Source organism: Chlorocebus sabaeus, chromosome 25 (genome assembly GCF_047675955.1).
Source record: "Chlorocebus sabaeus isolate Y175 chromosome 25, mChlSab1.0.hap1, whole genome shotgun sequence".
NCBI lineage: Eukaryota > Metazoa > Chordata > Mammalia > Primates > Cercopithecidae > Chlorocebus > Chlorocebus sabaeus.
In genome coordinates this window covers 23,754,171-23,780,685 of record NC_132928.1, presented here as the reverse complement: position 1 = coordinate 23,780,685, position 26,515 = coordinate 23,754,171, and the positions used below count along the sequence as shown (strand labels likewise).

Below are 26,515 nucleotides of genomic sequence, written 5' to 3'. Positions count from 1 at the left end.
TATAGACTATGTATTTCTGTTTCTACCCAAGATGGAAAAAGTGTAACTATTAGACACATTGCATTGCACATCAGCCAAAGAGGTGGTCTTACACATTCTAATAAAAGGGTTTGTGTATTCAACTTAATAGCTAAAACATTACCAATAATAATATATATGTGTACTCTTCCTTGATCAACCTATTCCTTAACGTTAGATTTTTAAACAAATCCCTTCTGGGTGCCAGCTTACTGCTAAATCAAGGCAAACAATTATTTCCAACATTTTGTTATCATATTTTAAAGTAATTATTTGCTTTATTAGGATGGGAACTCTGGCTGTACCCTCTCACTCCCTGGCCCCAGATTTAACACAGCATTTATTTCACAATATTTGTGCAGGCCTTTATTGAACCAGGGGACACACCCATGAGTAACATTGATTTCTCTTGGTGGTGACCCAGCCGGAGCATGTCAAAATGAGTACCTATCTATTCTATTAAGATAATGGAGGAAAAGAGAAGCATGCCATCAAGATAAAGGAACACAAACTACCACATTACCTTGAAAACAAATCTGAGTATTTGTTGTGTGTGAACACATATCAGTGCTGCTTGTGCAAGAAACAAGGCTTTTGAGCTGGAAGGCAATTTCAAAAGACAACACCTGTTTCAAAATAGGGCAAAGAGTTCACAGCTGCATTTTGAAATTTCAGTGTGCACTTTTATTTCTGGATGTTATCCACATAGGCTTAGGAGATGTAAAGACGGAACACCACAAGAGGACAGATGTGCATGAATCAAGAAATTCTATTTCCTATTTAAAATTCAGAAAAGATTGTTGCTACATACCCTAGGTTGTTAACTGGGTACACTGATCACAGAGCTTCGATAACCCAAGTAAGTGGCAAGGTGTTGATACACTTGCAGAGTATCAACTGAGCCTAGCTGACAGTATCTAAAAATGTCCTGAGCCTAGCCCATAGTATCTAAAAATGAGATGGGAAGAGCAAGCACTCCACTATCTATGGAGGACAAACACCGCCCTCTACTGGCAGACTGTAACGGCTATATAGTCAATATGATGAACATTTTCCTCAACAGTCACTATCATGAGACATAATCAGAAAACAAAAGCTTTTAAATAATTTGAGGTTTTGTAACTAGGGGTTACCAGGATTTTCAAGCAAACTGAAATATTCAATGAGAAATCTCCTTACTCAATGGTTTCCGATTTTTCCCATTAAATCTTTGATGTAACTCATTGGACTGGTTCAAGTATCACTGTTACTGGGAGACGTGAGAGAACAGCAAAATGCTCAAAAGCTCAATACCAGGAAGAAGGTTTAACGGATCCATTTATACCAAATGGAGCTGGCTTTAGAACGAACAACTGTGATAACTTAAAGCACACAGAACTGATTCAAACCCTTGTTGTACTACATACTAGCTACATCAGGTGCCACATCAAACCTCAAACTGAACCAGATTATTTTTTACAATATTGGAAGAACAAACACTTGCTGAACTCACACTGTTGGAAAAATTAAATGTAGTATGTGTTGCACAACTAGTGTAGTACTCCATACCAATGTTCATGGATAGGAGTCTAGGTAGCTCCAAGTTGTGTTTTACCTCTCTTTATCTGTTTATCCACTTGTTGGTTTTTGAAATCCTTTAAATCAGACTGCATTTTTCTTCAGCACTGTCCTGAAACACAAAATTGTCTATGTCATCCATAAAATACCTAAGGATTATGAGGAAAAGTAGATGGTTAATGTTCATCCAAAGTCAACGTTAACCTGAGACAACTCATTATATAAGAAATAAATGTATGTGGGTAGGGTGCTTGCACCTGTAATCTCAGCTACTCATAATCTGAGCTACTGGGGAAGCTGAAGCAGGAGGATACCTTGAGCCCAGGAATTTGAGACCAGCCCAGACAACATAGCAAGACTCTCGTATCTCTATAAAAGAAAAAAATGGCTGGGAGGGGTGGCTAATGCCTATAATCCTAGAACTTTGGGAGGCCGAGGTGGGCAGATCACTTGAGGTCAGGAGTTCGAGAGCAGCCTGGCCAACATAGTGAAACCCCGTCTCTACTAAAAGTACAAAAATTAGCCAGGTGTGGTGGCATATGCCTGTAATCCCAGCTACTTGGGAGGCTGAGGCAGGAAAATTGCTTGAACCTGGGAGGTGGAGTTTGCAGTGAGCTGAGACTGCGCCACTGCACTCTAGCCTGGGTGACAGAGTGAGACTCCATTTCAAAAAAATATAAAAAATGAAAAATAAGGCCAGGTGCAGTGGCTCACGTCTGTAATCCCAGCACTTTGGGAGGCCAGGAGTTAGAGACCAGCCTGGCCAACATGGTGAAACCCCATCTCTACTAAAAATACAAGAATTAGCCGGGTGTGGTGGCGGGGGCCTGTAATCCCAGATACTCGGGAGGCTGAGGCAGAAGAATCGCTTGAACCCGGGAGGCGGAGGTTGCAGTGAGCCGAGAACATGCCATTGCACTCCAGCCTGGGCTACAAAAGCAAGACTCCGTCTCAAAAAAAAAAAAAAAAAAAGTAAAGTTAGCTAGAAGCATTTAATTTCAAAGCCAAATTTGCATTTAAATTATAGTATTTAGCTGACAAGGCAAGTATGTAAACAAGAGGAAAAGTTGAAAAGAAAAAAGCCCTAATAGCTACAATATCAGCCCTGTTCTAAAGAGGGATCTTGTACCACATTCTCCACCTAATGAGTAATCTTTAATTCAAAATTCAGTGTAGTTCTTATGGGTATTTGGTATTGAATCCAAGTGTGTTTTTGAGTATAAACGTTATCTTTTATTATATATGATTGTTAAACTTTGCTTTCCACAACACTTCATAACCTTGGATGTAAACATGAGAAAAAACGCTAATTAAGAATCCTTATGCACTCAGTCCAGTGCTCCCTTAATCAATCAGAAACTGGTAAATCCACTGCTTCTTGATTCCATTCTGAGCTATTGACTTTTGAACCAAGACATGCTTATCTTTTACCAATAACAGGGATGGTCACAAAGTTTCTAAATAATTTATTAGGGAAATAAGTTCCCCCAAAGTCAGGCTGGACTGAGAGCTGATTATCAAAGCTGTGTAAGTTAGTGTGTTTGCTTTAAAGTATTACAAGAAGTACACAGAGCACACATCTGGGTTATAAAAGCCCTTTTATAAAGCCATTTTTAAACAAAACAAAAAAAAAGTTTACAAAAGAAAAAAGATACAGAAAAAGAATAACTTGCTTCATATGTCCCAAAAAGAGAAAAAAATAAAGGGGACTATGCCAACATGCTCAACAATAAAGGGTTCTTTTTCTTATTTTTTTAATACAAAATACAAGCAAAGGATACACATACTTAAAACAGAGCTCAGGAGCAGACACGCAGTCCTGGAAACCCTTCAATAAAAGCAAAGCAGGAGTTTGTTTTTTCTTTGTCTATGCAGATACATACAGAGACTGGGATATGTAAAAATTAAGGATCACAAAAGACCATCACACGATTCTACCAATGCATGTTGCATCTATAATTCACGAACATGGTCAACAAAATCATGTTCACTTCAACCTCATTTCATTTAAATTAAAGAAAAAAACCCTTTAAATAAAGTGGTTACATTCAAACTTTAACTTCCTTAGTACCATGCTGCAGATTTCAGCACTGTTAAGGTATTGCAAGAACGCCCAACCCTCTGGTGTCTGATCATGTATCCAGCAACACTGCAGTATGAAGAAAAGAGATGCCCCGGTCTTAGCCCATGGACTAGTTAATACAGTAAAGCAGGTTCCTGTCTTTTACCCTTCCTGCTCAGAACATAAAAGATTAAGGACTAAAATCAAGCAACTGGGAGTTTTAGAGCTGGCAAAATGAAGTCTAAAAGATAAATCAAGGCAAACAATTACTGAGAACTTGGCTGTTGCTTAACCTGGCAAGTCTAAAAGTCTTTCTTTAACCTTGTAGGAATTAGATGCATAAGGTTTGCTGCAACATGTTCATGGTAAACAAACTAAGTAGAGCTCTTATTTACAAATCTTGTAACAAATACTTCTGGAGGAAAAAGAGAAAAGAATTCACTAAGTTCCAGAAGACAAAGCTTTAATTGCCAGACGTATACAAACACACACTCACACACACACACCCACACAATACTTCAGGGGTTTTTATACATGTTATTTTAGGGCATAAGCTGAGTACTATACCCCCACACCCCATCAAAAAAGGAACAACAAAAAATCCCAATTTTACCCTCCCCCAGTAATCTAGAAAACCCTCCCTTCACCCCTGATGTACAAAGTGTATGCACAACGGTGGCATTCTACCAGCCACACAAAGCATGCTCAAACAGATGTCACCAGTTCAGTCACTCCATTGGCATGGCAACAGGCAGGTTTACGGGATTTTTCCCAATAGTGGTTATTACACAGTCAGCACCACTGTGAATTCTATGAATTTGAAAAAAAAAAAAAAAAAAGTATAATTTACGGATTCAGGATTCAAAAAGAATAATTTGTATCGAATTTATCCCAGACAAAGGGAAAACTGGTTGCAACTGAAACTTGGCTATAGCTTGATGTCCCAATATTCAAACAATAAACCAACTCTCCATTTTCAAGTAAATATCCAGCTTCATCCACAGAGAAACAGACAATTTTCTAACCTCAAGAGCAACCAGCTTGTTACATTTTCCCTATCCTGTGGCAGGAAATGCATATTACTTCTGTTCTGTTTAAGTATCTCAGTCTAAATGCCATGAAGACCAGAGCCCAGGTTTCTTCCCTTTCAAATTCTTAAGGTGAAAGTTTTTTCTTTTCAGTGCAGCTACCAATGATGCAGGCAAAGATCTGTTCAAACCAGCACTCATTCTACAAAGCTGCAACAATGGCCACCATGATCTTTTATAAAGCTTTCCCCGTTGCTCCTGATATTTATTTCTGCTTTCGCCTTACACTCAAAGCATCTCGTAAAAGTAATTAAAGAAAAGCACGATTCCCTTCCCCAACCAGTACTTGAAAATCCACTTATCTGAATGTTCACAGATAAAAAAATCATTAAAAAAAAAAAAATCAAGTTTAGTCTAGCTGACCATATTCACAAGTGTTAAAAACTTTACTGGTGTATAACCTCAAATTTCACTCTTGATTTGTTATCTATAAGAAAATGCTATTTGAGCCAGTACCAAATTAAGTATTAAACTGAGGATTGAACTGGGGCAAACAGGTTATTGTGGAAACAGTCAGTATGTAAGCTCCTTCAAGGGAAATCAACTACTATTCCTCAAGATTAAAAGATGTCCACACTCATTACATTACCTCCCTACAGGAGGAAACACCCTTTAATTTTCCCTTATGGAATCAATATGGAGTGGAAATATGAAATGGGGAGATGTTTTAGAAAGCAAGACAAATCTACCTACCATTACTGGAATTAAAATGTATCCTCTGGGCCCACTCCATTGATTCCGATCTGAGGTGAGGAGGACTAAAAGCAGCAGCAGGTTACAGATAGATTGAATAAGGTGTAAGTATGCTACGTATGTCTAGCTGGGGAAGGGGGGATCTGGAAAAAAAATCTTAAGAACTAGAATGTAGTGTCAGTCAGCATAGCTGCCGAAATCTACGTTGTAGAGGTAAACCTAGCAGAGCTAATACAAACAAGCACCTTCAAAGTTAACGTCCCACTTCCTGAGCACTGCAAAATACGACAGTGAATGCTATTGCCATTTCACCATAGGCACACTAGAGAAAAAGAGGAAGGTTAGTCAAGGGTGGTGCCAATGGCCAGTCAGTATCGGCTTACAGCTTGTAATGCATTCTGACATCACTATCAAGCCTGACTATTGAGCACCTGTATCCAGTTGAGTCACCACCACTGTCCTCCTATTTGCATGCATGATTTGAGGGGAAGACTTTTAAAGTGTTTTAAATCATCAATAAAAAGTGGAGAAAACAAAGGTTATCAGAGCCTGTCTCACTTGGGGACACAGATCCTTCTGTCCAGTCTATCAGAAATATAGAGTACATTTTTCAATCTAATGAATTAATTTTAAAAGGGACTCTAAACAAGAAGCCCAATCAAATGCACACAAGTAACCTAGAAGACATGATTACCTCTAAAATATGTGCGTATATCACAGAGATGTTAGTGCAGATTAATATATTAAACAGACTGTTACACAAACAATTGAGGCTGAAGTTTTAAAAGCGCCCTCCCCCCGAATCTTCACGAAACATAACCTAAGAAAAGCCCACATGTTACTAGGAATGTAAGACTTAAAATTATAAACTCCTAAAAAATAGAAGTGCATGGTGGAAACACTGATCGGTCTTTTACTATATGAACACAAACCTCTTTGTTAAAAATGGATACCTGAACAAACCCATTTAGGCAAATAGATTAATCTTTAACACCCTCATTACAAAGTTCACAACTCTGAATTTAACCATCATGAAAGAGAATGATCCAACTGCTATTTATGTTCAAGTCCTGTATTTTTGGCCATGTACTGAAAACTCCTTATTCATTCTTTAACACACAGTGCAATAGTGAAATGACTCTGCCACTGTGTGTTTTTTAAAAAAAATCAGAGTAAGCATGTTCCTAGTAAACCACAAAGTAGGATACTGAGGAAGCAAATCTAGATTAAAAGGCAGGAAAAAAAAAGGCAGAAGTTAAATTTCACTAATTTTTCAATTTATTAGCATACCAGGACCCTTTAAACCTTGTTCCCATTAGCGCCTGGTATCAGATGTGAAGGATCAAACCTATGGATCTATCTCCTGACTGCTTTTATAAGGCATGCAAAAAGTCTGTTATCAACTGCACACAGGCCTGCTAAAATGCCTGGTTTCTCTAGTCCCTCCTGCTTTAAGCAGCATAAGCAGTAAAGCAGGGGTTGGACCAACTAAAAAGACAAGAGCTAACTTGAATTGTATGGGAGCAGCATTTAACATGTTCCTAGTCAAGGACAGGATGGGAAATAAGTGAAGAATAGGGCCAGGAAAATAGTGTCCTATAGCAAAGGTGGTCGGCACTCAGGGCAGAGTGTGCAGCGGTGCCCTACGAAGCAGCAGGATCACAAGGATGTACTTCTTATCACATTTCTATGAAGAAATGGGAAGATCGGGATATGAAAAAGAAAATGTTCTAGCCCCAAATAAAAGCAGAACATGGTTAATGGGACCTGAATGCACATTTATAGCATAAAAGAATGTCAATTCTATCTCATAAAGGAAAAATCTCAACTCTTTGTGACTGAGTTTCACATTAACTGGAACTTTATTTGCTTAAAACCCATTGTCAGTTTGAAAAGAAATCCACTGTGACGTGTAGAATGATCTTGTCGATTAAATTCTAGAGTAATTTTTTTTTTTTTGATTCTTGGTAAAATTTTATCCAAAAAACAGGATACATATATATTTAGAGAAGGAAATATGAAATCAAGAGTGATTTCAGTTTTGGCGGCCCTTGCTTATTTATTTATTTAGCTCCCTAAAGACTGTAGCAGGATAAAAGGATCACTGGCTCCGAGTCTCTTTGAGATAACAAGTGATGAAATAAAAAAGAAAGCCCACACCCTCAAATAAAGTCAGGTAATCCCATTGCCCACCCTCCCCACAAGGTAAAAAAATGAGTACTTTTAGTAACAGTTCAGAATTCATCTTTATCTCCTACCTGCCTCATCAGTGGAAGTTTAAGGTCATGATTTTTTTTAGATATTGATACTTGTGTCTATAGACAAATAAACTCTATTAGATGACAACTGATTTTTTAAAAGTCCAGGTAGAGAAAGGAGCAATCATTTTGAACTAAAATCTATGTTTTTTGATTACTATTCAACTTGCTATTTTTTAGCAAAAAGCAAAGTTTCAATAATGTTCATCTCAAATCTTATTGCTTTACAACTGTGGTACACCTTTCATTAAAAACAAAAAGATGAAGCAGTCAATCCAGTGATTAATTTGACATGGCTTTCATTGGGAAAGGGGAGGACTGGCAAAGAGACCAACAGACAAAAAGGTGACTTGAACACTTAAACATACAATGGTTTGCTTTAAAAAAAAAAAAAAAAAGAGAGAGAGAAATGTTACTTTCAACAAATGGAAAAAAGCACTGAAAGCCCATGAGTCAAGCCATAGCCAAAACCATGTTCTATCTTAAGTAGGTTTTTTTTTTTCCTCCCTCTTTTTTCTTTTTTTTTTTTTTCTTTTTTTTAATAAAATCTCTCCCCAGACCATCATCACTTCTAATCCTCCCCAGACGGGGCTTCATCTTCAGACCCTTCATCCCCAGATTTCTCGGGTGGGGGGCTTGTAGATGTTTTCTTTTCTGGCGGGCTTTCTGGTTCCTCATCTTCTTCTTTGGGAGAAGGAGTCTTTTCCTTTGATGCCTTTGAAGCTGTGGGGCGACCCACTTTCCCTTTGCCTTTCACTGGACTTGGCGTCACTGAAAATAGAAAAATAATTTGGGGAAGGGAAGAGAAAAAAATGTCTTTAATACAAGTCAGCTACAAAATAAAACAATCTGTAAGAATAAAATCTATAAAGACAATACGCAACTTACTAAAAATCAAGGTAGGCACAAGGGAGCGCATATATCCCTAAGTAAATCTATCTCAATTTCTAAACTGTTCATAAGTTACTATACTATGTTGCAGTATTTCCCATCAGTTTTTACCAACACTCTATGATGTTAACAGTAATACTTGTAATGAAGAAGCACGTGCACAACATCCTTAATTGCTTGGTAAACTAACAGTTGTTTATGCTAAAAGTTGTTTATAAAAAGCAGGTCAAAAAGAGGGAAGGAAAAGAATTAATCTGATTCAGAAACTAAAGCTATCAAACAACATTTGATAGTTCCATCATTCCTAACAGTAGGAAGTGATAAACAGAAGTTTAACAATGACTAGTTCTACCTAACAGAATAAAACCACCTACACAAAAAGCAAATTGATTTCTGATTTAGTTAACAAATTAGTTCCAACTAGGAGAACTCATTAGGGCGCAGAAAAAAATTAACTCATGTCATCAAGTGTGGTTTTATTCTGATAGCACAGAGGATGGGGTAGAGTTCAGAACATGGAACTTAAATGTATTACTCTAGGTTTGTGCATTTTCACAATTAAGTCTTTGCTGGCTGCTGAGACTGTGATACCAGTGAGGAAAAAAGAGCAGTAACAGCTATGATGATACAGCATTTCTACCACTGTCTGAAACAAATAGATCATTCTCTGAAATCTTGCTCAAGTACTGGCAATAGTTGAAGAACATGGCTAAGCCCACTAGACTCTTAAACAGGCTAGTGTCTTTATTAATAAGAGATACTTCCAGTTGCAGAATACAAGACCCTTTTAGATTTCTTGTATTCCTGCCAAACATCAGGTCAATGCCAAATCCTAATGAAGAATTTCTGTATTGAAAATAATGTTTCTCAAAATTTTTAAAGCAGTACATTTAATTTCACTTCTGCAGAACTTACCTGTAGCCTTTAGCCTGGGTTTGGGCATTTTCTTTTCTTTTCTTTCAGGTTTGGACTTCTTAACCATCTTTTTGTTTTTCTTTTTTGAACTGCCATAGTCACTATCATCATCATCTTCCATTAGGAAATCTTCATCGCTGCCGGAATCTTCTGAGAAGAAAGAAGAATTTCAACGTCTAACTTAATGTACGTATCCTTCCAAGTGAAAAAGGAAGAGAGTACTAAGAATGACTAGAGGATGGGATGGGAGTCAAACACCCTTGGATTCTATTTGGAGCTGTAGCACCAATTTGACTGGAGTAATCACCAGCCTCAGTTGTCAAATGGATTTTGCATGCACTTTACATGAGAGAGTTACATGAGTGATGTGTTTGAAAAGTAGACTGAAAACAGGAAGAGTAAGAGCTAATCTGAATCAAAACTGAAACTATCAAATAACTTTTGGTAGTTCCATCATTTCCATGTAGCACTGGTTGAGACCAGAGAAACAAAACTGAACCGACAGGGCCTTTTTGGTCCAATTATGAATAAGTGAAACAAGAAAACCAAACATGAAACAAAAATACACAGAATTAACTAATCTGGGCCGGGTGCCGTGGCTCACGTCCGTAATCCCAGCACTTTGGGAGGCCGAGGCGGGTGGATCACGAGGTCAGGAGATTGAGACCACAATGAAACCCCTCTCTACTAAAAATACAAAAAAATTAGCCAGGCGTGGTGGCGGGCACCTGTAGTCCCAGCTACTCAGGAGGCTGAGGCAGGAGAATGGCGTGAACCTGGGAGGCGGAGCTTGCAGTGAGCCAAGATAGCACCACTGAACTCCAGCCTGGGCGACAGAGCGAGACTGTCTCAAAAGAAAAAAAAAAAAAAGAATGAACTAATATGACTAACCTGTGAAACACCTAACTTTTGTTATGAACATTTTTTTTTCTGTAAAAAGAGGTCTACAACCTCCTCCACCAGGGCAAAATACAAATCTCTATCACAGTGCCTAATGTGACTGTTACTTAAGCAACTGTTCATTCAGTGTTTGAACACAAACATCATTAAATAAAGAGTGCAACCATTACAAATGGTGGGCAATCGTGAGAATCTCTGAACCTTTAAAATATTAACAGGAACCAACACAGTCATCTCTTTTAACAGGGAGTATCTATCCAATTTAAGGGACTGGTTATAACATTTAGCATCCTAGAAAATGCCAAAGTAACCAAGGTCACAAACTACAATTATGACCAAACGACCAAAGTACACAAAACAACTTCACATACTCTCTTGGAACGGTGCCTCATCCTCCTCTTCTTGTTCTTCCTCACTGCCCACATCTTCCATGAGCATCTCCCTCTGTTTAGAAGCTGCTTTAGACGCTGCCTGCCGTTGCTGGCGCACGTTTTTATGATCTTCTTTTTCATCTTCACTATCCTCTGCAATATCAGAATTACCATGACATAATGATTAAAGAATTTTGTATTTGACAAGATAGTGCAAAAGATTAATAATTGACTGAAAATGTAACTGACTGAAAAAGCCAACATAGTGGCCAATATAGGATATAATCTGCAGCTTTATTTCATTGTAAAAGGGCAAATTCTATCCTTCATTTCTGCAAAATGATGGAATCAACTCAAATGCCCATCAATGATAGACTGGATAAATAAAATGTGGTACATACACACCATGGAATACTATGCAGTCATAAAAAGGGAAGGAGATCATGTCCTTTGCAGGGACATGGATGGAGCTGGAGGCCATCATCCTCAGCAAACTAATGCAGGCACAAAAGACCAAACACTGCATGTTCTCACTTATAAGTGAGAGCTGAACAATGAGAACACATGGACACAGGGAGGGAACAACACACACTGGAGCCTGTGGCGAGGGAGGGGGCAGGGTAGGGGGATGGAGAGGGAGAGCACTAAAAAATAGCTACTGCATGCTGGGCTTAATACCTAGGTGATGGGTTGATGGGTGCAGCAAATCACCATGGCACACGTTTACCTATGTAACAAACCTGCACATCCTGCACATGTATCCCAGAACATAAAATAAAAATTAAAAAAAAATTCTACAAAATGTATAAAGGAGGACCTAAATTCATAAAGAATGAGCTTGGACAAGACTATGTACCCACTAATACATATAAAGCAACAAAGACATGTAATTTTAAGCAGTAGCTAAGCTGAATTAAAGCGTGAACACATAACTCCTATATTTTAAAGTTACATCACTGCTTTGCTCTAAAATTCTCAATTACATTCAAATCTATGTTCACTGTTTTTAAAAGTTAGTTAGAAAAATATCTTAACATAGTATGAGAGGGAAAGAATGTCTTCCAATAATCTTTATTCTAAGACATAAAACATGAAAACCCTAAAATAATGTCAAACTGTTATCCTTTATAATGAATGGCTTGTGACCATTTCAATTTAGAGGGGATTGAGGAAAATATATTTTTTTTTTTTTTTGAGACAGAGTTTTGCTCTTGTTGCCCAGGCTGGAGTGCAATGGCGCAATCTCACCTCACTGCAACCTCCACCTCCCGGGTTCAAGCGATTCTCCTGCCTCAGCTTCCCGAGTAACTGGGATTACAGGTGCATGCCACCATGCCCGGCTGATTTTGTATTTTTAGTAGAGACGGGGTTTCACCATGTTGGTCAGGCTGGTCTCAAACTCCTGACCTTAGGTAATCCACGCTCCTTGGCCTCCCAAAGAGCTAGGATTACAGGCGTGAGCTACTGTGCCCGGCTGGAAAATCTTTAAAATACATATTTAGATCAACTAGTGAAAGATGTTTGGAGAAGCCTATAAAAAATTTACTTTCACATATTCTTAGAGTCTATTAATTAAAAATAATTTTTTTTTTTTTTTAATTTGGAGTCTCACTCTGTTGCCCAGATTGGAGTGCAGTGGCACAATCTTGGCTCACTGCAGCCTGTGCCTCCTGGGTTCAAGCTATTCTCCTGCCTCAGCCTCCTGAGTAGCTGGGACTACAGGCACGTGCTGCCATGCCCGGCTAATTTCTTGCTGTTGTTGTTGTTTGTTTTTTAAGATGGAGTTTCGCTCTTCTTGCTTAGGCTGGAGTGCAATGGCGGGATCTTGGCTCACTGTAACCTCTGCCTTCCAGGTTCAAGTGATTCTCCTGCCTCAGTCTCCTGAGTAACTGGGATTACAGGCAGCCGCCACCACGCCTGGCTAATTTTTAAAATTTTTAGTATAGAAGGAGTTTTGCCATGTTGGCCAGGTTGGTCTTGAACTCCTGACCTCAGGTAATCTACCGGCCTTGGCCTCCCAAAGTGCTGGAATTACAGACATGAGCCACTGGGCTCAGCCATATTTTTGTATTTTTGATAGAGACAGGGTTTTGCCATGTTTGCCAGGCTGGTCTTGAACCCTTGACCCCAGGTGATCCACCCACCTTGGCCTCCCAAAGTGCTGGAATGGCGGGCATGAGTCACCATGCTCAGCCTAAAGAAAACGTTTTTAACACACAGTTGTGTTTGTGAATAAATTTGGTTAAAGGATAGGCTGCCAGCATATTGCCTCTGGAGTAAACCATATTTGCATTAGTCTCTACCTACAGCCCTTCTCCTGAAGTTTTAGGCTCCCTTATTCTGTCAAGGTTAAGTGGTCACTCTTCTGAAAACACTTCTAGTCCTATGAGCCTTGCCATGGTCAGTGTTCAAGTCATCTCTTTCACTTTTAAAAATCTCATCTAGAGACAAACAGAATAAAGCTGACATGGCAGACCCAAAACCAAACTCACTTGGTAGAAGCTTAGCTTAATACTAGTACAGAGTTATTTATCCAGAAGTACTCAATAAACTAGCAAGCGTAAGAGATTCAAATTAGGATTTACAAGGCAGATGAGTGAAAGCACGTACTATATTATCACAGGATCACCAGATAGTGCAAAATTGATTAATATAGTTTCTTTTCAACTTAGGTAGCCAGATACTATACTTGAACAGACGGGAAAGCAAAACAGCCAAGCAGAGTGAATTTAGCCGAACTTTGTCTCTCCCCTTTGTATTAGCTAAACGGCAGTCTCATTTAAAGGGAGATCCAGGGAGACAACAGCAAGGGAATGTAAGTGAAAACTAACATGGCTGGAAGTAATATGGATTAAAAATCTCAATTCTTACAAGATTAAATTTAAAAATAAATACCAACAGCAAGTAGAATCATCAGGACTGAACATTTTATTTGGCCATGGAAACTCCGCATTAATTCATATTAATTCTTTTAAGTTAAAATTTTTACAAAAAAAGCTTTCTCTATGGCTACTGTTTCAAAAGACTATGTCTCCACTAAAAACAGTGGGAATGAAACTTTCATTTGCTTTTCCACCCAGAGTCCACCACTCCCACTTTTTAATGCCTCTATTTTACTAAGTTTTATATTTATATATTATTCTATTTAGTCTGATGTCTTTTGTTTATGTAAATGATTTCTAATATTGACCATGCATAATAATGCATAGATACTTAAAGAAAACCAAGCCCCAACATCCCACTGAGATCTATTTAATCAGAAATTTTGGGACAGGACCCAGAATATGCATTTTTAAAAAGATTCATAGATGACTGTAATAAGCCACCAGGACTGAGAATCATTAGGAGCTCTTTGAAGATGGAAACGTCTTTGTAATCCCAGATTTGCAACAGCACCTGGCATACAAATCGCTTATTAAAACATCTAATAAAATAATATATAAATACAATTATACCTCTTAACATTTAAAATAGTTTACTACCTGCTGAGTGAGAATCATCCTTCTTGGTCTTCACATCTTTGTCTTCTGAGTCCTCACTATAAAGGGAGGCAAAAAAGCAAATGCATGTAAGTCTTAGCTCAAAATTTAAGTGAACACAGATCTCTGATTTCTGACTTGAGAAGAAGTGAAAAATACCTCTTCTATATAAAATGTTCAAACAAATGCTAAGGAATACTTTATTTCCTTACTTTACAGGGATGCTGGTGAATAAGCACAATTTTATCTACGTTACAAAATACTGCTTCCAAAGACTCAAAGGAAAAAAAGAAGGTGTCTCAACACAGGCTGGAATTTTTTCACCTACGGACAAAGCTTGGTTCACAAGAATATTTAATAAGAAAAATATTTCTTGAATAGAGGCAGAGTATAAAATAGTAAAATACTAAAAGATCACTAAATATACACGTGAAAAACTGCTAAAATATCTAAAATTATTAAAAGGAATTGTAGTCCTGGCATGGTGGCTCATGCCTGTAATCTCAGCAGTTTGGGTGCCTGAGGTAGGCAGATCACTTGAGGCCAGGAGTTCAAGACCAGCCTGGGCAACATGGTGAAACTCTGCCTCTACTAAAAATACAAATATTAGCTGGGTGTGGTGGTACATGGTTGTAATCTCAGCTACTCAGGAGGCTGAGGCAGGAGAATCACTTGAACTCGGAAGGTGGAGGTTGCAGTGAGCTGAGATCACACCATTGCACTCCAACCTGGGCAACAGAGCGAGACTCCATCTCAAAAAAAAAAAAAAAACCAACCAGAAACAGGAATTGTAGTTCAGTTACTAACTTACAATATGCCTAAAAATGTACCTAAAACAAAATGGAAAATAAATTGATTGAATTATCCCCTATTAATATTTCCTTCCAACATTTCTTTGCATCAGAAACATCAACATATAGTCCTGCCTGGTGGTACCATGAAGAAAATAAAAGTGAGCTCAAAATCACTCTGCAAAGTAAAATAAGATGTTAAGGAGCTTCAAAGCTCAATGGGAAGTTTTTAAAAACAATTTTTAGTCACAACCTAACACATTATGTCTTCATAAGTCTTAACTCCAGAATCTGGATTCTAGTATCCTATCTCTCTTTGTTAATTTACGTATTTTTAAAAATAGAGATGGGGTTTCACCATGTTGCCCAGGCTGGTGTCAAACTCCTGAGCTCAAGTGATCCACCTGTCCTGCCCTCCCAAAGTGCTGGGATTATAAGTGTGAGCCACCATACCCAGCCCCTAGTAGTCTATCTCTTTGTCATTAGTTAGTTGTATGATCTTAGGCAAATCCCTTGGTATTCTTCAGTGCTACAATTTTATGATTCCATGCAAAATTCTGAAGAACAAAAACCAAAAACTCGCACATAAAAACTGCCTTCAAAGTTTTCCTTTCTCAAATAGCAGGTCTTATAAATCACTTTTGGTATGCCCCATAATCTAGACCACACTCAAATGAGAAAATACTGAATCCATGATTCCTAAGCAAAGAGAATGATCAAACATATTCCTTTACTAAGCAACTTGAATCCAACACACTTTATAATTCTGAAATCTGTGACTGTTCTGTATAAATGTTTTTTATGCAAAATAAGCACCAAATTCATAATTCTAACACAATGATGAATTATATTATTTTTTCTACCTCTTTGATTGAGTTTATAGACTACATTAATCTTTGAGCACCACTACAGCAAAATTAAGTGAAGGCTGAACTTTGAAAACAGAAAAATCAACAGAGCACTGGTCTGAGTAAATACACAAGGCATACAGATAGGAATAAAACCTATATTTATTTCAATCCTTCCAGCACTTAGAATAATAAAATCAAATGACTGCAACAAGAAAAACTGTAAGCTAGAAGTTAATTATGTAAATGAGACATTATAACATGCCACAAACCAGGTCTTTCCTAGGAGAAATAAGATAATGAACATAATGAAAAATAGTTCTGAGTTGGGCTGCCATATAAAACTGTTTGGCCGGGTGAGGTGGCTCATGCCTGGAATCCAGCACTTTGGGAGGCTGAGGTGGGTGGATCATGAGGTCAGGAGTTCAAGACCAGCCTGGCCAACACTGTGAAACCTCATCTCTACTAAAAATACAAAAATTAGCTGGGTGTGGTGGCGGGCGCCTGTAATCCCAGCTACTCGGGAGGCTGAGGCAAGAGAATCACTTGAACCCGGGAGGCGGAGGTTGCAGTGAGCCGAGACCATACCATCGCACTCCAGCTTGGGTGACAGAGTGAGACTGTCTCAAAAAACAAACAAAAAACTATTTTAGGCTAGGCATGGTGGCTCACACTTGTAATCCCTGCACTTTGGGACGCTGAGATGGGAGCATCGCTTGAGCCCAGGAGTTTGAGACCAGCCTGGGCAACATGGCCAGAGCCCATCTCTATTAAAAACAAACAACAACTATGTTAGACATATACCAAGAAGCTCTAGATGGCTTGTTTCCCAACAGTATAATTCTGTATTATTTTTCCTTGAAAGCACATTTCTGAAATGCTCCAGCAAAAAAAAGTATTAGAGGTTGTCAACATAAATAAAACTACTAGGTAAATATATGAATTTAATAATGATTTTGGTGCTCCAAGATTCTTAGGAGAACTAGTGAGAAATATTTCATTTATTTGAACTGCTCATTTGTAATAGTATTATTTGGAAGTGGTATAGAACTCTAATGGTTAAAAAATGTACTTTGGAGTCCAACAGACATGGTTTCAAAACCTGTTTGTCCATTTGCTGGATAACTTTGGTTAAATCACAGAACCCCTCTAAGTTAATATTTACCCAAATAGAGATGTTGTGAGAATTAAATGATAGTGTATGTAAAACACATAATAGAGATTGTCACATAATAATCATAAACAGTAGCCATCATCATCACTATAATCACCATTATCACCAAGGTCTTAAAGTTACATTATACCGAGTGTGAGAGTGTGTACACCTTTACTAAGCGGACAGAAATTACAATATCCTGTTTTTTTCTTTTTCCCCCCGAGACAGTCTTGGCTCTGTCACCTGGGCTGGAGTGCAGTGCTCCTGGGCTCAAAGGATCCTCCTGCCTCGGACTCCTGAGTAGCTGGGACTACAGGCAAGTGCCACCATTCCCGGCCAAATTTTATATTTTTGTGTAGAGACGTGGTCTCCTTATATTGCCCAGGCTAGTCTCAAACTCCCGGCCTCAAGTGATCCTGCTACCTAGGACTTCCAAAGTCATGGGATTACAAGCATAAGCCACCGTGTCCTCCTAATATCCTGGTCTTATGAGGCAAAATTATAGTTAAAATCACAACTCATTTGTAAAATGAAGGGAAAAGAAACTCTCCAAAATGGTTAAATTATTTAAACAAAGGAGAATTGATTATGAGACAGCAAAATGCAGCAGGCTATACAACTTAAGATTCTACAAGCTTTAGTTATAATTGTGCCAGTGATTTGTGACTGAATGGGATATATCACTTATTTTTTGTTACCACTACAATGAAAGTGTCAATATTAACCTTAGATAACAAGTTACATACTCAAGCACAGCCTGAGATAATATGAAATATGCAAAATATTAAGTGGACAGTAAGTACTTTTCAAAAGTATGAGATTCCAACAATTTAGAGATCAGACTACTCTCATCTCAGAGTGGTGACAATGTAAGCGGGAACAGAAAAACAATGCCTCTTACCTATCTTCCTGTGAATTCTTTCCAGATCGCCTCTTATTTTTAGCTTCTCGGGGAGATGATCGAATTTTCTTAGTGGGAGGGCCCGAATCTCTTCCATAATCTTCATCTAAACAGTGTTTTTCAAACTTAATTAACTAGGATTTTTGCATGTTAAAATCACCACTATATTTACTGACATAATTATCTCTCATGCTGTTTAAATGGTGAGAGGAGCAGGATTTCCCAAATAGTTTCTTTCAGTTTTAGAAAACTAAATTATTTCCAAACCAAGTCCTATCACCTTAACTTCATTTTTGCATATTACCCTCTAGTCCTTATGATATATATTTCATCTATTTTTAGCTAAGCCTCTCTTATAATTTTATACCCTCCCCTTCTGATTTCAACACCTTCACACTTATTTGAAAATTATCGTAATATGGTTATATTACCAACATTTCAGGAAGTAAACACAATTACTATTACTAAGCAAATTACTTTTAAACTAAAGTATTAAATACAACATAATCTTGCATTTGAAGAAAATATTTCCAATTTCAAAAGCCCTATAAAACTAACGAAAATGACTCTACCTTAAAAGGAAATTATTTCCAAAACTGTTTACTGCACCATTCACACTCACACACACACGATGGCGAGATGCTGGAAGCAGTCCAGAGCATCAGCAATTATTAAGTGGTCAGAAACATTATAAATTCCATTATGGGATATTATATAACCATTGATAGGAATTTTCCAAATACCTTTTAATAACATAAAATACTCAAAATAAAAATAACAGTATATCACATATTAACAGGATTATTCTAAGTAAATATGAAATATAAACATTTGAAACAATTCCTGACATGTAGCAAGCATTTAATAAATATTAGTGCTACACATTACTTTTTTTACTCTTCTTTGTATCTTTCAGTATTTTCTAAGTCTTCCCAAAGGGCACATATTATCTTTATAAATAAAAGTTAGAATAAGAAGAAAAAAGAAAAGTAAACATATCTGGAAAGTAGTGAGATTAAGGAGACAACTCTGAAAAAACCTCTTACGACTAAGACTTAGCTACAACACTCATTCTGTGATGAATTAGTTCACAAATCAAAGCTGTTTCACAAAACAGATTCTCATCTTAGTTGCTTTATTATGTAAAAACATAATACAAGGCACAAGTTTTATTGTAATAACAGCAGGAGCTTTTTTTCCCCCTGCAAAGTGCTGGGATTATAGGCGTGAATCACTATGCCTGGCTTGTAGAATGATGTTTTTTTTTTTTTTTTCAGACAGGGTCTCTCTGTTGCCCAGGCTTGAGTGCAGTGGTGCCATCTCGTCTCACTGCAACCTCCGCCTCCTGAGTTCAAGCGATTCTCCTGCCTCAGCCTCCGGAGTAGCTGGGATTACAGGCGCATGCCACCACTTCCGGCTAATTTCTATATTTTTAGCAGAGATGGGGTTTCACTATGTTGGCCAGGATGGTCTGGAACTCCTGACCTCAACTGGTCCGCCCACCTTGGCCTCCCAAAGTGCTGGGATTACAGGCGTGAGCCATGGCGCCTGGCTGACAGCAGGAGATACTTTAAGTAATGAACACTATATCAGAATTACTGGACATTTAAACTTTGGACTCCAAAACCAAGTAAGAAAAAAGTGGTTTAATGTTTATTATAAATGATTTACCATGGAAAAGTTAAAATCCACGTAAGTTCAACTTTTACTTTGGTTGACACAGATCATGACATAGTTTTGGTAAATACTCTAAAATAAAAAAGTAAAACTTATTCCGAAAGCATAATAAAAGTATATAAGCTGGTAACCTCCACTGGTTCAACTTACAATTTGTTGAAACCATAAAACTTACCTGCATCATCAGATTCCTGAAATTGTGAGTAATCAACAACCTTCCTATTTCTGTAGAAAGAAGAGACTCCAATTAAAATCATAAAACTGTAGGATTTTTCTAAGACATCAGAACACACATTTCTCTTTCATAAACAGAACTGAAGTAGCTCTTTGAAAACTATTTAATTGCCGGGCATGGTGGCTCATACCTGTAATCCTAGCACTTTGGGAGGCCAAGGCGGGCGGATCATCTGAGGTCGGGAGTTCGAGATGAGCCTGACCAACATAGAGAAACCTCATCTCTACTAAAAACACAAAATTAGCCAAGCGTGGTGGCACATGCCTGTAATGCCAGCTACTTGGGAGGCTGAGGCAGGAGAATCGCTTGAACCCAGGGGGCGGAGGTTGTGGTGAGCTGAGATAGTTCCACTGCACTCCAGCCTGGGCAACAAGAGTGAAACTCCGTCTCAAAAAAAAGAAAAAGAAAATTATTTAATTAATTTTTTGAGACAGGGTGTCACTCTGTCGCCTAGGGTGGAGAGCAGTGGCACAATCATGGCTCACGGCAGCCTTGACCTACTGGGCCCAAGTAATCCGCCTGCCTCAGCCTCCTGAGTAGCTGGGACTACAGACGCGTGCTGTCTAATTTTTTTCATTTTTTGTAGACAGGGTCTCCCTGCATTGCCCAGGCTGGTCTCAAACTCCTAAGCTCAGGCAGTCATCCTGCCACAGCTCCCAAAGTGTTGGGATTACAGGCACGAGCCACTGCACCCAGCCAAAAAGTATTTTTTAAGGGCCCCCACTTCTCAAGCCAAAATACTTAACTTTCTGTTACAAGAAAGCATAGTGTAAACCACAAGTGTGTCAAGCTACAATTCTCATACTGCTCATCTCAGTGATAATTCCAATACCATTCTTTTCTTCTCTTTTTTTTTTCTTTTTTTTGAGATGAAGTCTTGCCCTGTCGCCCAGGCTGGAGTGCAATGGCAAGATCTCAGCTCACGGCAACCTCCGCCTCCCAAATTCAAGTGATTCTCCTGTCTCAGTCTCCCGAGTAGCTGAGATTACAGGTAACCGCCACCACGCCCGGCTAATTTTTTGTATCTTTAGTAGAGACAGGGTTTCACCACGTTGGCCAGGCTGGTCTTGAACCCCTGATCTCGTGATCTGCCCGCGTTGGCCTCCCAAAGTGCTGGGATTACAGGCATGAGCCATCGCGCCTGGCCTCAAATACCATTCTTTTCTACAAAACAATCTCCCGTCTCTCCAAACAAATATATATAAAACAGCAAAATGAATCAAATCACCATGTACCTATATATTTATTATATACAAAGATACCATATTTATAAGCTAACATTGTAAATGATATCTTACTCTTACTGCTACACACATATATATGTGTACTTGATAAACAAGGTTATTACTAAGCTTTTCAAGGCAAAGGCAATTTTTAGGTATAGTACAGTTATATTATAATGCACAAAAATTATGGTAATGTTAAGCCTTATACAGAAGGGGAAGGAAACAAATTAATTGGTCCAGTCAAAAGATGCTTTATTTAAAAAACTATGAAAGCCTCACAAATTTATGTATGTCTATGTATTTGACTTTATTCTTTTGTTTCTAAACTTTTTTTTCCTTTTCCAATTTTACAGACCCGGTTTATCAGCAGCATTTTATAAAACTAGACCTAGGGAAAGAACTAGTTCTGGGGATATATGCATGATCTTAATAAAGTGAATGGTTAGCCTGTCCTATTATAAAATCAAAACAGTGAGAATATTTGCACAATCTATTTGACTCTAAATGATTTTAAGTACTCCCTAGCAAGTAAGGTACCTTTAACATCTCAAACAAAGCTTCATTTCTATTTTTGTACTTTGCATTCTAAATCTAAAAGTTTAATACTCCTTCTCTAGAGAGAGAGATATATATGCTTCCATGTTAGTACCCAAACAGCCTACCTGGCAAAAGAGCCTTAGATAAAAAAATGCACTTTTACTGTAGGCCTAAATCAATCAAGTGAATTTAAAAAATTAAGAGAAATATATGCTACCACCTATACTTAAACCTGAGCAGAGGGATATTCTTGGTTGTATAGATTAAGACATCACTTAAATTCAAAGACAGGATGGTCAGAATGCAAACACTGGTCCACCTTCTAGTATAGTAGGTGGAGATGATATGGATGGAGGTGAATTATGGAAAAAATGGCTTGGGCTTATATGTAGAGGAAGATATAGTTACGTACTCAGCATTAGAAAGAGAAAAAAACAAGGCTCTTAACGGAGTTCCACCTTCTGTTTTTCTTTAATTTATCACAACCATTAAATATACTCCAACTATATATTTTATTGTAAGAAGCTGAGTTTATATTACCAAAGATACCGTATTATTAGGGAAGTTAACTTTAAATATGACCATTAATTCCATATACATGAGGGACCTAGAGTAGATGAATTCTAGAGACACAAAGTAGAGTGGTGGTTGCCAGAGACTAGAAGAGTGGGGATGAGGAGCTATTGTTTAGTGGGTTTAGTTTCAGTTTTGCAAGATTAAGAGTTCTTTACAACAATGTCAAATACTTAACAGTACCGAACTATATACTTAAAAATGGTTAAGATGGGCCAGGCGTGGTGGCTCGTGCCTGTAATCCCAGCACTTTGGGAGGCCAAGGTAGGCGGATTACAAGGTCAAAAGATCGAGGCCATCCTGGCCAACATGGTGAAAATCCGTCTCTACTAAAAATACAAAAATTAGCTGGGTGTGGTGGTGCGTGCCTGTAGTGCCATCTACTCGGGAGCATGACGCAGGAGAATTGCTTGAACCCGGGAGGCAGAGGTTGCAGTGAGCAGGGATCGCGCCACTGCACTCCAGTCTGGCAACAGAGCGAGACTCTGTCTCCAAAAAAAAAAAAAAAAAAAAAAAAAAAAAAAAAAAAAGGTTAGGATGGTAAGTTTTCTGCTAAGCATATTTTATTACAATAAAAATATATTTTCTTTCTTAAAAATATGACTATGAAAAAATCTAGTATTTTTGGTCTAATATGGAAATGCCTGCCATGTTCTGGCAAAACAGTGATTTTTAATGACAAATGCCATGAAAAATAGCATGATGATGATAATGCATTTTCTGTATTATTTAGGATTAAAAAAAAAGAGGGTCATGGAAATAGCGGAAGGAAGGTATCTAGAAGAGGAACTCTTACATCTTATCCTCTAATAATTAAAATACAGGTTCTGAACTTGTAGGTATAATTCTAGCTTATCCCATGCTTGTGGGTTGGCAACTAACATTATTACCCAGTTTCTGGGTACGACGTAGCAATGGATATATCCTATAAACTATATAAGAATGGACAATCAGAATGGTAAATGATATATGAAGTACAAATGAATAAATTGAGAATATTTAACTTGTAAAATGGGAAAACATGTTAGCTACTTTAGGGCTTTTATGTGAAAGTAGTAGTAGAGGTACAGCTGAGCTTCAGCAATCCACATTAAGTGCAGGTTCGACATAAAGAGCTTTAACTGTTTGCTAACAATGGCTACTTCCTTACTCTATCACTAGAAACACTCAAGAAAGGTATTAGTACAGAATCTTTGTACTAGGAATCCTGGGTTCTGGTTCTAGAATGTCAAGAACATCATGTAATTCCTCTGGGCCTTACTTAGTTCTTCCTCTGTTGGAACTGATAACCTAAGTTGCTTGACAAATTTAAAAGATATTCTACACAATTAAATGTTTAAATAATAAATTAAATAATAAATATTAAATTAATAAATGTAACAGTTGGCATTATATTAAAATATAATACAGAAAATGGTCATTGCAAATGATCATACTGCATTATGATCACAATACTGTTTTTCATAGTATCTGTCATTAAAAATTAACTGCCCTTCACAACAGAAAACTTAATCTCCTCCTTATCTATCTATCTATCTAGACAGACCTACCTACCTATCTTCCTTCCTTCCATCCATCCATCCATCCATCCATCCATCCATCCATCCATTGAGACAGGGTCTTGTTCTGTCACCCAGGCTGGAGTGCAGTGGCACAGTCATAGCTCACTGTAGCCTCCAACTCCTGAGCTCAAGTGATCCTCCCACCTCAGCTTCTGGAACTACAGAAAAGCACACAGACACCATGCCTGGCTAATTTAAAAACAATTTTTTTTTGTAGAGATGGGGCCTTTCTATGTTTCCCAGGCTGGTCTCCAACTCCTGGCCTCAAGCAATCATCTCGCCTTAATCTCCCAAAATGCTGGGATTACAGCTGTGAGGCCTGGCCTGTAACTTGTTACTTTAAACCTAAGACATTAAAAAGGATACTTTTTATTTAGTACATTTTTTTCTATCCTACTTTTCAACAAACAGAACTACAGAAATGCCATGTAGACTATAGTGACATTATATAAAAAATTAAATTTCAAAATTAAATTGAAAGACTATCCCCCTTCCATTGAAATACAAAATATTTTAACTTTCAATGATCTGAAAACAGCCAGAATTGTCTCATACAATGCCATTTATCACAAAAACCATAAAATCAGTGTAAAGCAAATTATGAATATAGAAGCAATTCTGCCTTATTAAGGACAACCAGTCAGAAACAAATATAGTCATCCATAAATGCTAAAGAGGGAAAAGATAAAATAACTTAAATAAATAAAAGATCTGTGATAACAAGGGCCATTCATGATGACTCATAATGACTCATAATAATTTGGTTCAGGCCGGGCTCAGTGGCTCACACCTGTAATCCCAGCACTTTGGGAGGCCGAGGCGGGTGGATCACCTGAGGTCAGGAGTTCAAGACCAGCCTCACTAACATGGAGAAACCCCATCTCTACTAAAAATACAAAAAATTAACCAGGTGTGGTGGCGGTCGCCTGTAATCTCAGCTACTTGGGAAGCTGAGGCATGAGAATCGCTTGACCCTGGGAGGCAGAGGTTACAGTGCGCCAAGATTGTGCCACTGCACTCCAGCCTGGGTGATAGAGTGAGACTCCATCTCAAAAACAAAAAACAACAACAAAAAGTTTCATTTCCCAAACAATGTCCTGTCTTCTAAAGATGTTTATTCAAAATAATATAAATAACATTATTTCCACCATTTAGAGGCTTGCTTTGTCTAGGGTTGAAATGTATTTTTGATGAATTTGTTCCTAATGAGAGGATAGGACAGAAATCCAGCACTTAAGAATTTCGTAAGTCCCAGGGCATGAGAGGTTCTATTTCTAGGTGAAAACAAACATTCTAATTTCTTCAATACAATCATGTGCTGCATGACATTATGGTGAACTGCATACATGACAATGGTCTCATAAGATTATTATTCCATATTTTTACTGTACTTTTTCTGTTTACATATATAAATACCTACCACTGTGTTACAATTACCTACAGTATTCAGTACAGTAACATGCTAGACACGTTTATAGTCTAGGAGCAATAGGCTATACCATACAGCCTAGGTGTGCAGGAGACTATACCATTTGGTTTTGTGGAAATACATGCAAATCGCCTAAAAATGCAGTCCTCAGAATGTATCCCTGGCACTATATGACACATGATTGTATTAAGTTAAATGTATTAAGTTAAATGTCAAGCTAAACTAACTCTTCAATGTAAAATGAGTATCAATAACTAGAACTGGAGGATAGCATTAAATTTCAATATAGCATAGAGGTTAAAAACACAGATTCTTGAATTTACGTCCTGACTCTTACTAGTTGTATATCCTCAAGCAAGTTACTTCCCCTCACTGAACTTCAGTCTCCTCATCTGTAAAACAGGAATAACAATACCTGTTATAGGAATAACAAGAGTGTTGAGAACATTTCAGAACATTTATGCAAGGTATATAAATATCAAAAATAGCTATTATTACTTATAAGTATTAACTCATTCTACCCAGAATACCACTGTAATTTTGAACACATAACTAACTCTTATTTAGATATGATGATGAATCACTTTGTTGAAAAATATGTAAGTTTTAAAAGTATCGGTTCTAGTATCATTCAGAAAGATTGTCTTTGTTTTCCTGTTCATTTCACTAAAATGTAATACCAAAATATCCTTTTTTTTTTTTTTTTTTTGGAGACAGGGTCTGCTCTGTCATCCAGGCTGGAGTGCATGAAGTGCAGTGGTGTGATCATAGCTCACGACAGCCTCAAACTCCTGGACTCAAGCAATTCTCCCAAATCAGCCTCCTGGGGAGTTGAGATTACAGGTGTGTGTCACAATGGCCAGTTAATTAAAAAATTTTTTTTGTAGAGATCAAGTTTTGCTGTTTCCCAGGCTGGTGGTCTTGAACTCCTGGCCTCAAGTGATCCTCCCTCCTTGGCCTCTCAAAGTGCTAGGATTACAAGCATGAGCCACCACATCCAGCCTTCTCTATTTTTATTTCTGACTTCATGGCAAAGTTCAGGTTACCATTTAGACTAAAAATTTTTAAACCATTTTTTAAGTTTAAAGCATTCATAAAGCCTATCAAAGCTTGATGGTAATGGGGTGGGAGATATGGTGGTGCCGAGAGTATTATATGTAGTAGAGCTCCTGGACAATCTAATTCAACCTTTAGCTTGTATCCTGTTAACAAATATCCCTAGAAGGGAATGACTGAGAACCTCTCGTGATCTCCAAGGCAGCCTCTGCTAAGAAAATTTCAGTAATTGCCAGGTGTAGTGGCTCACCCCTGTAATCCCAGCACTTTGGGAGGTCGAGGTGTGTGGAGC

At 37.9% G+C, this 26,515-nt stretch overlaps 1 protein-coding gene and 1 non-coding gene across 3 annotated transcripts in view; both read right to left on the bottom strand.

Annotated features, from left to right (window-relative positions):
* Positions 1–3,156: 3,156 nt before the first annotated feature.
* The window catches only part of NUCKS1 (nuclear casein kinase and cyclin dependent kinase substrate 1), a 37,180-nt gene continuing 13,821 nt past the window's right edge, over positions 3,157–26,515 (bottom strand). Inside the window, exons 2-7 of one of the 2 annotated variants that reach the window (XM_007988717.3) lie at positions 19,781–19,830; positions 17,929–18,034; positions 14,236–14,291; positions 10,754–10,906; positions 9,483–9,632; positions 3,157–8,447 (exon numbers count right to left, since the gene is read on the bottom strand). In XM_007988717.3, the coding sequence (XP_007986908.1) occupies positions 8,248–8,447; positions 9,483–9,632; positions 10,754–10,906; positions 14,236–14,291; positions 17,929–18,034; positions 19,781–19,830 (715 nt within the window). In that variant the 3' untranslated portion in view covers positions 3,157–8,247. The remainder of the gene's footprint in view (positions 8,448–9,482; positions 9,633–10,753; positions 10,907–14,235; positions 14,292–17,928; positions 18,035–19,780; positions 19,831–26,515) is intronic. The other variant, XM_007988718.3, reaches the window with a different exon arrangement.
* LOC119619844 (small nucleolar RNA SNORA72) lies at positions 21,425–21,553 on the bottom strand. Its single transcript, XR_005236289.1, has one exon. It is a non-coding gene; the product is annotated as a small nucleolar RNA SNORA72 (small nucleolar RNA).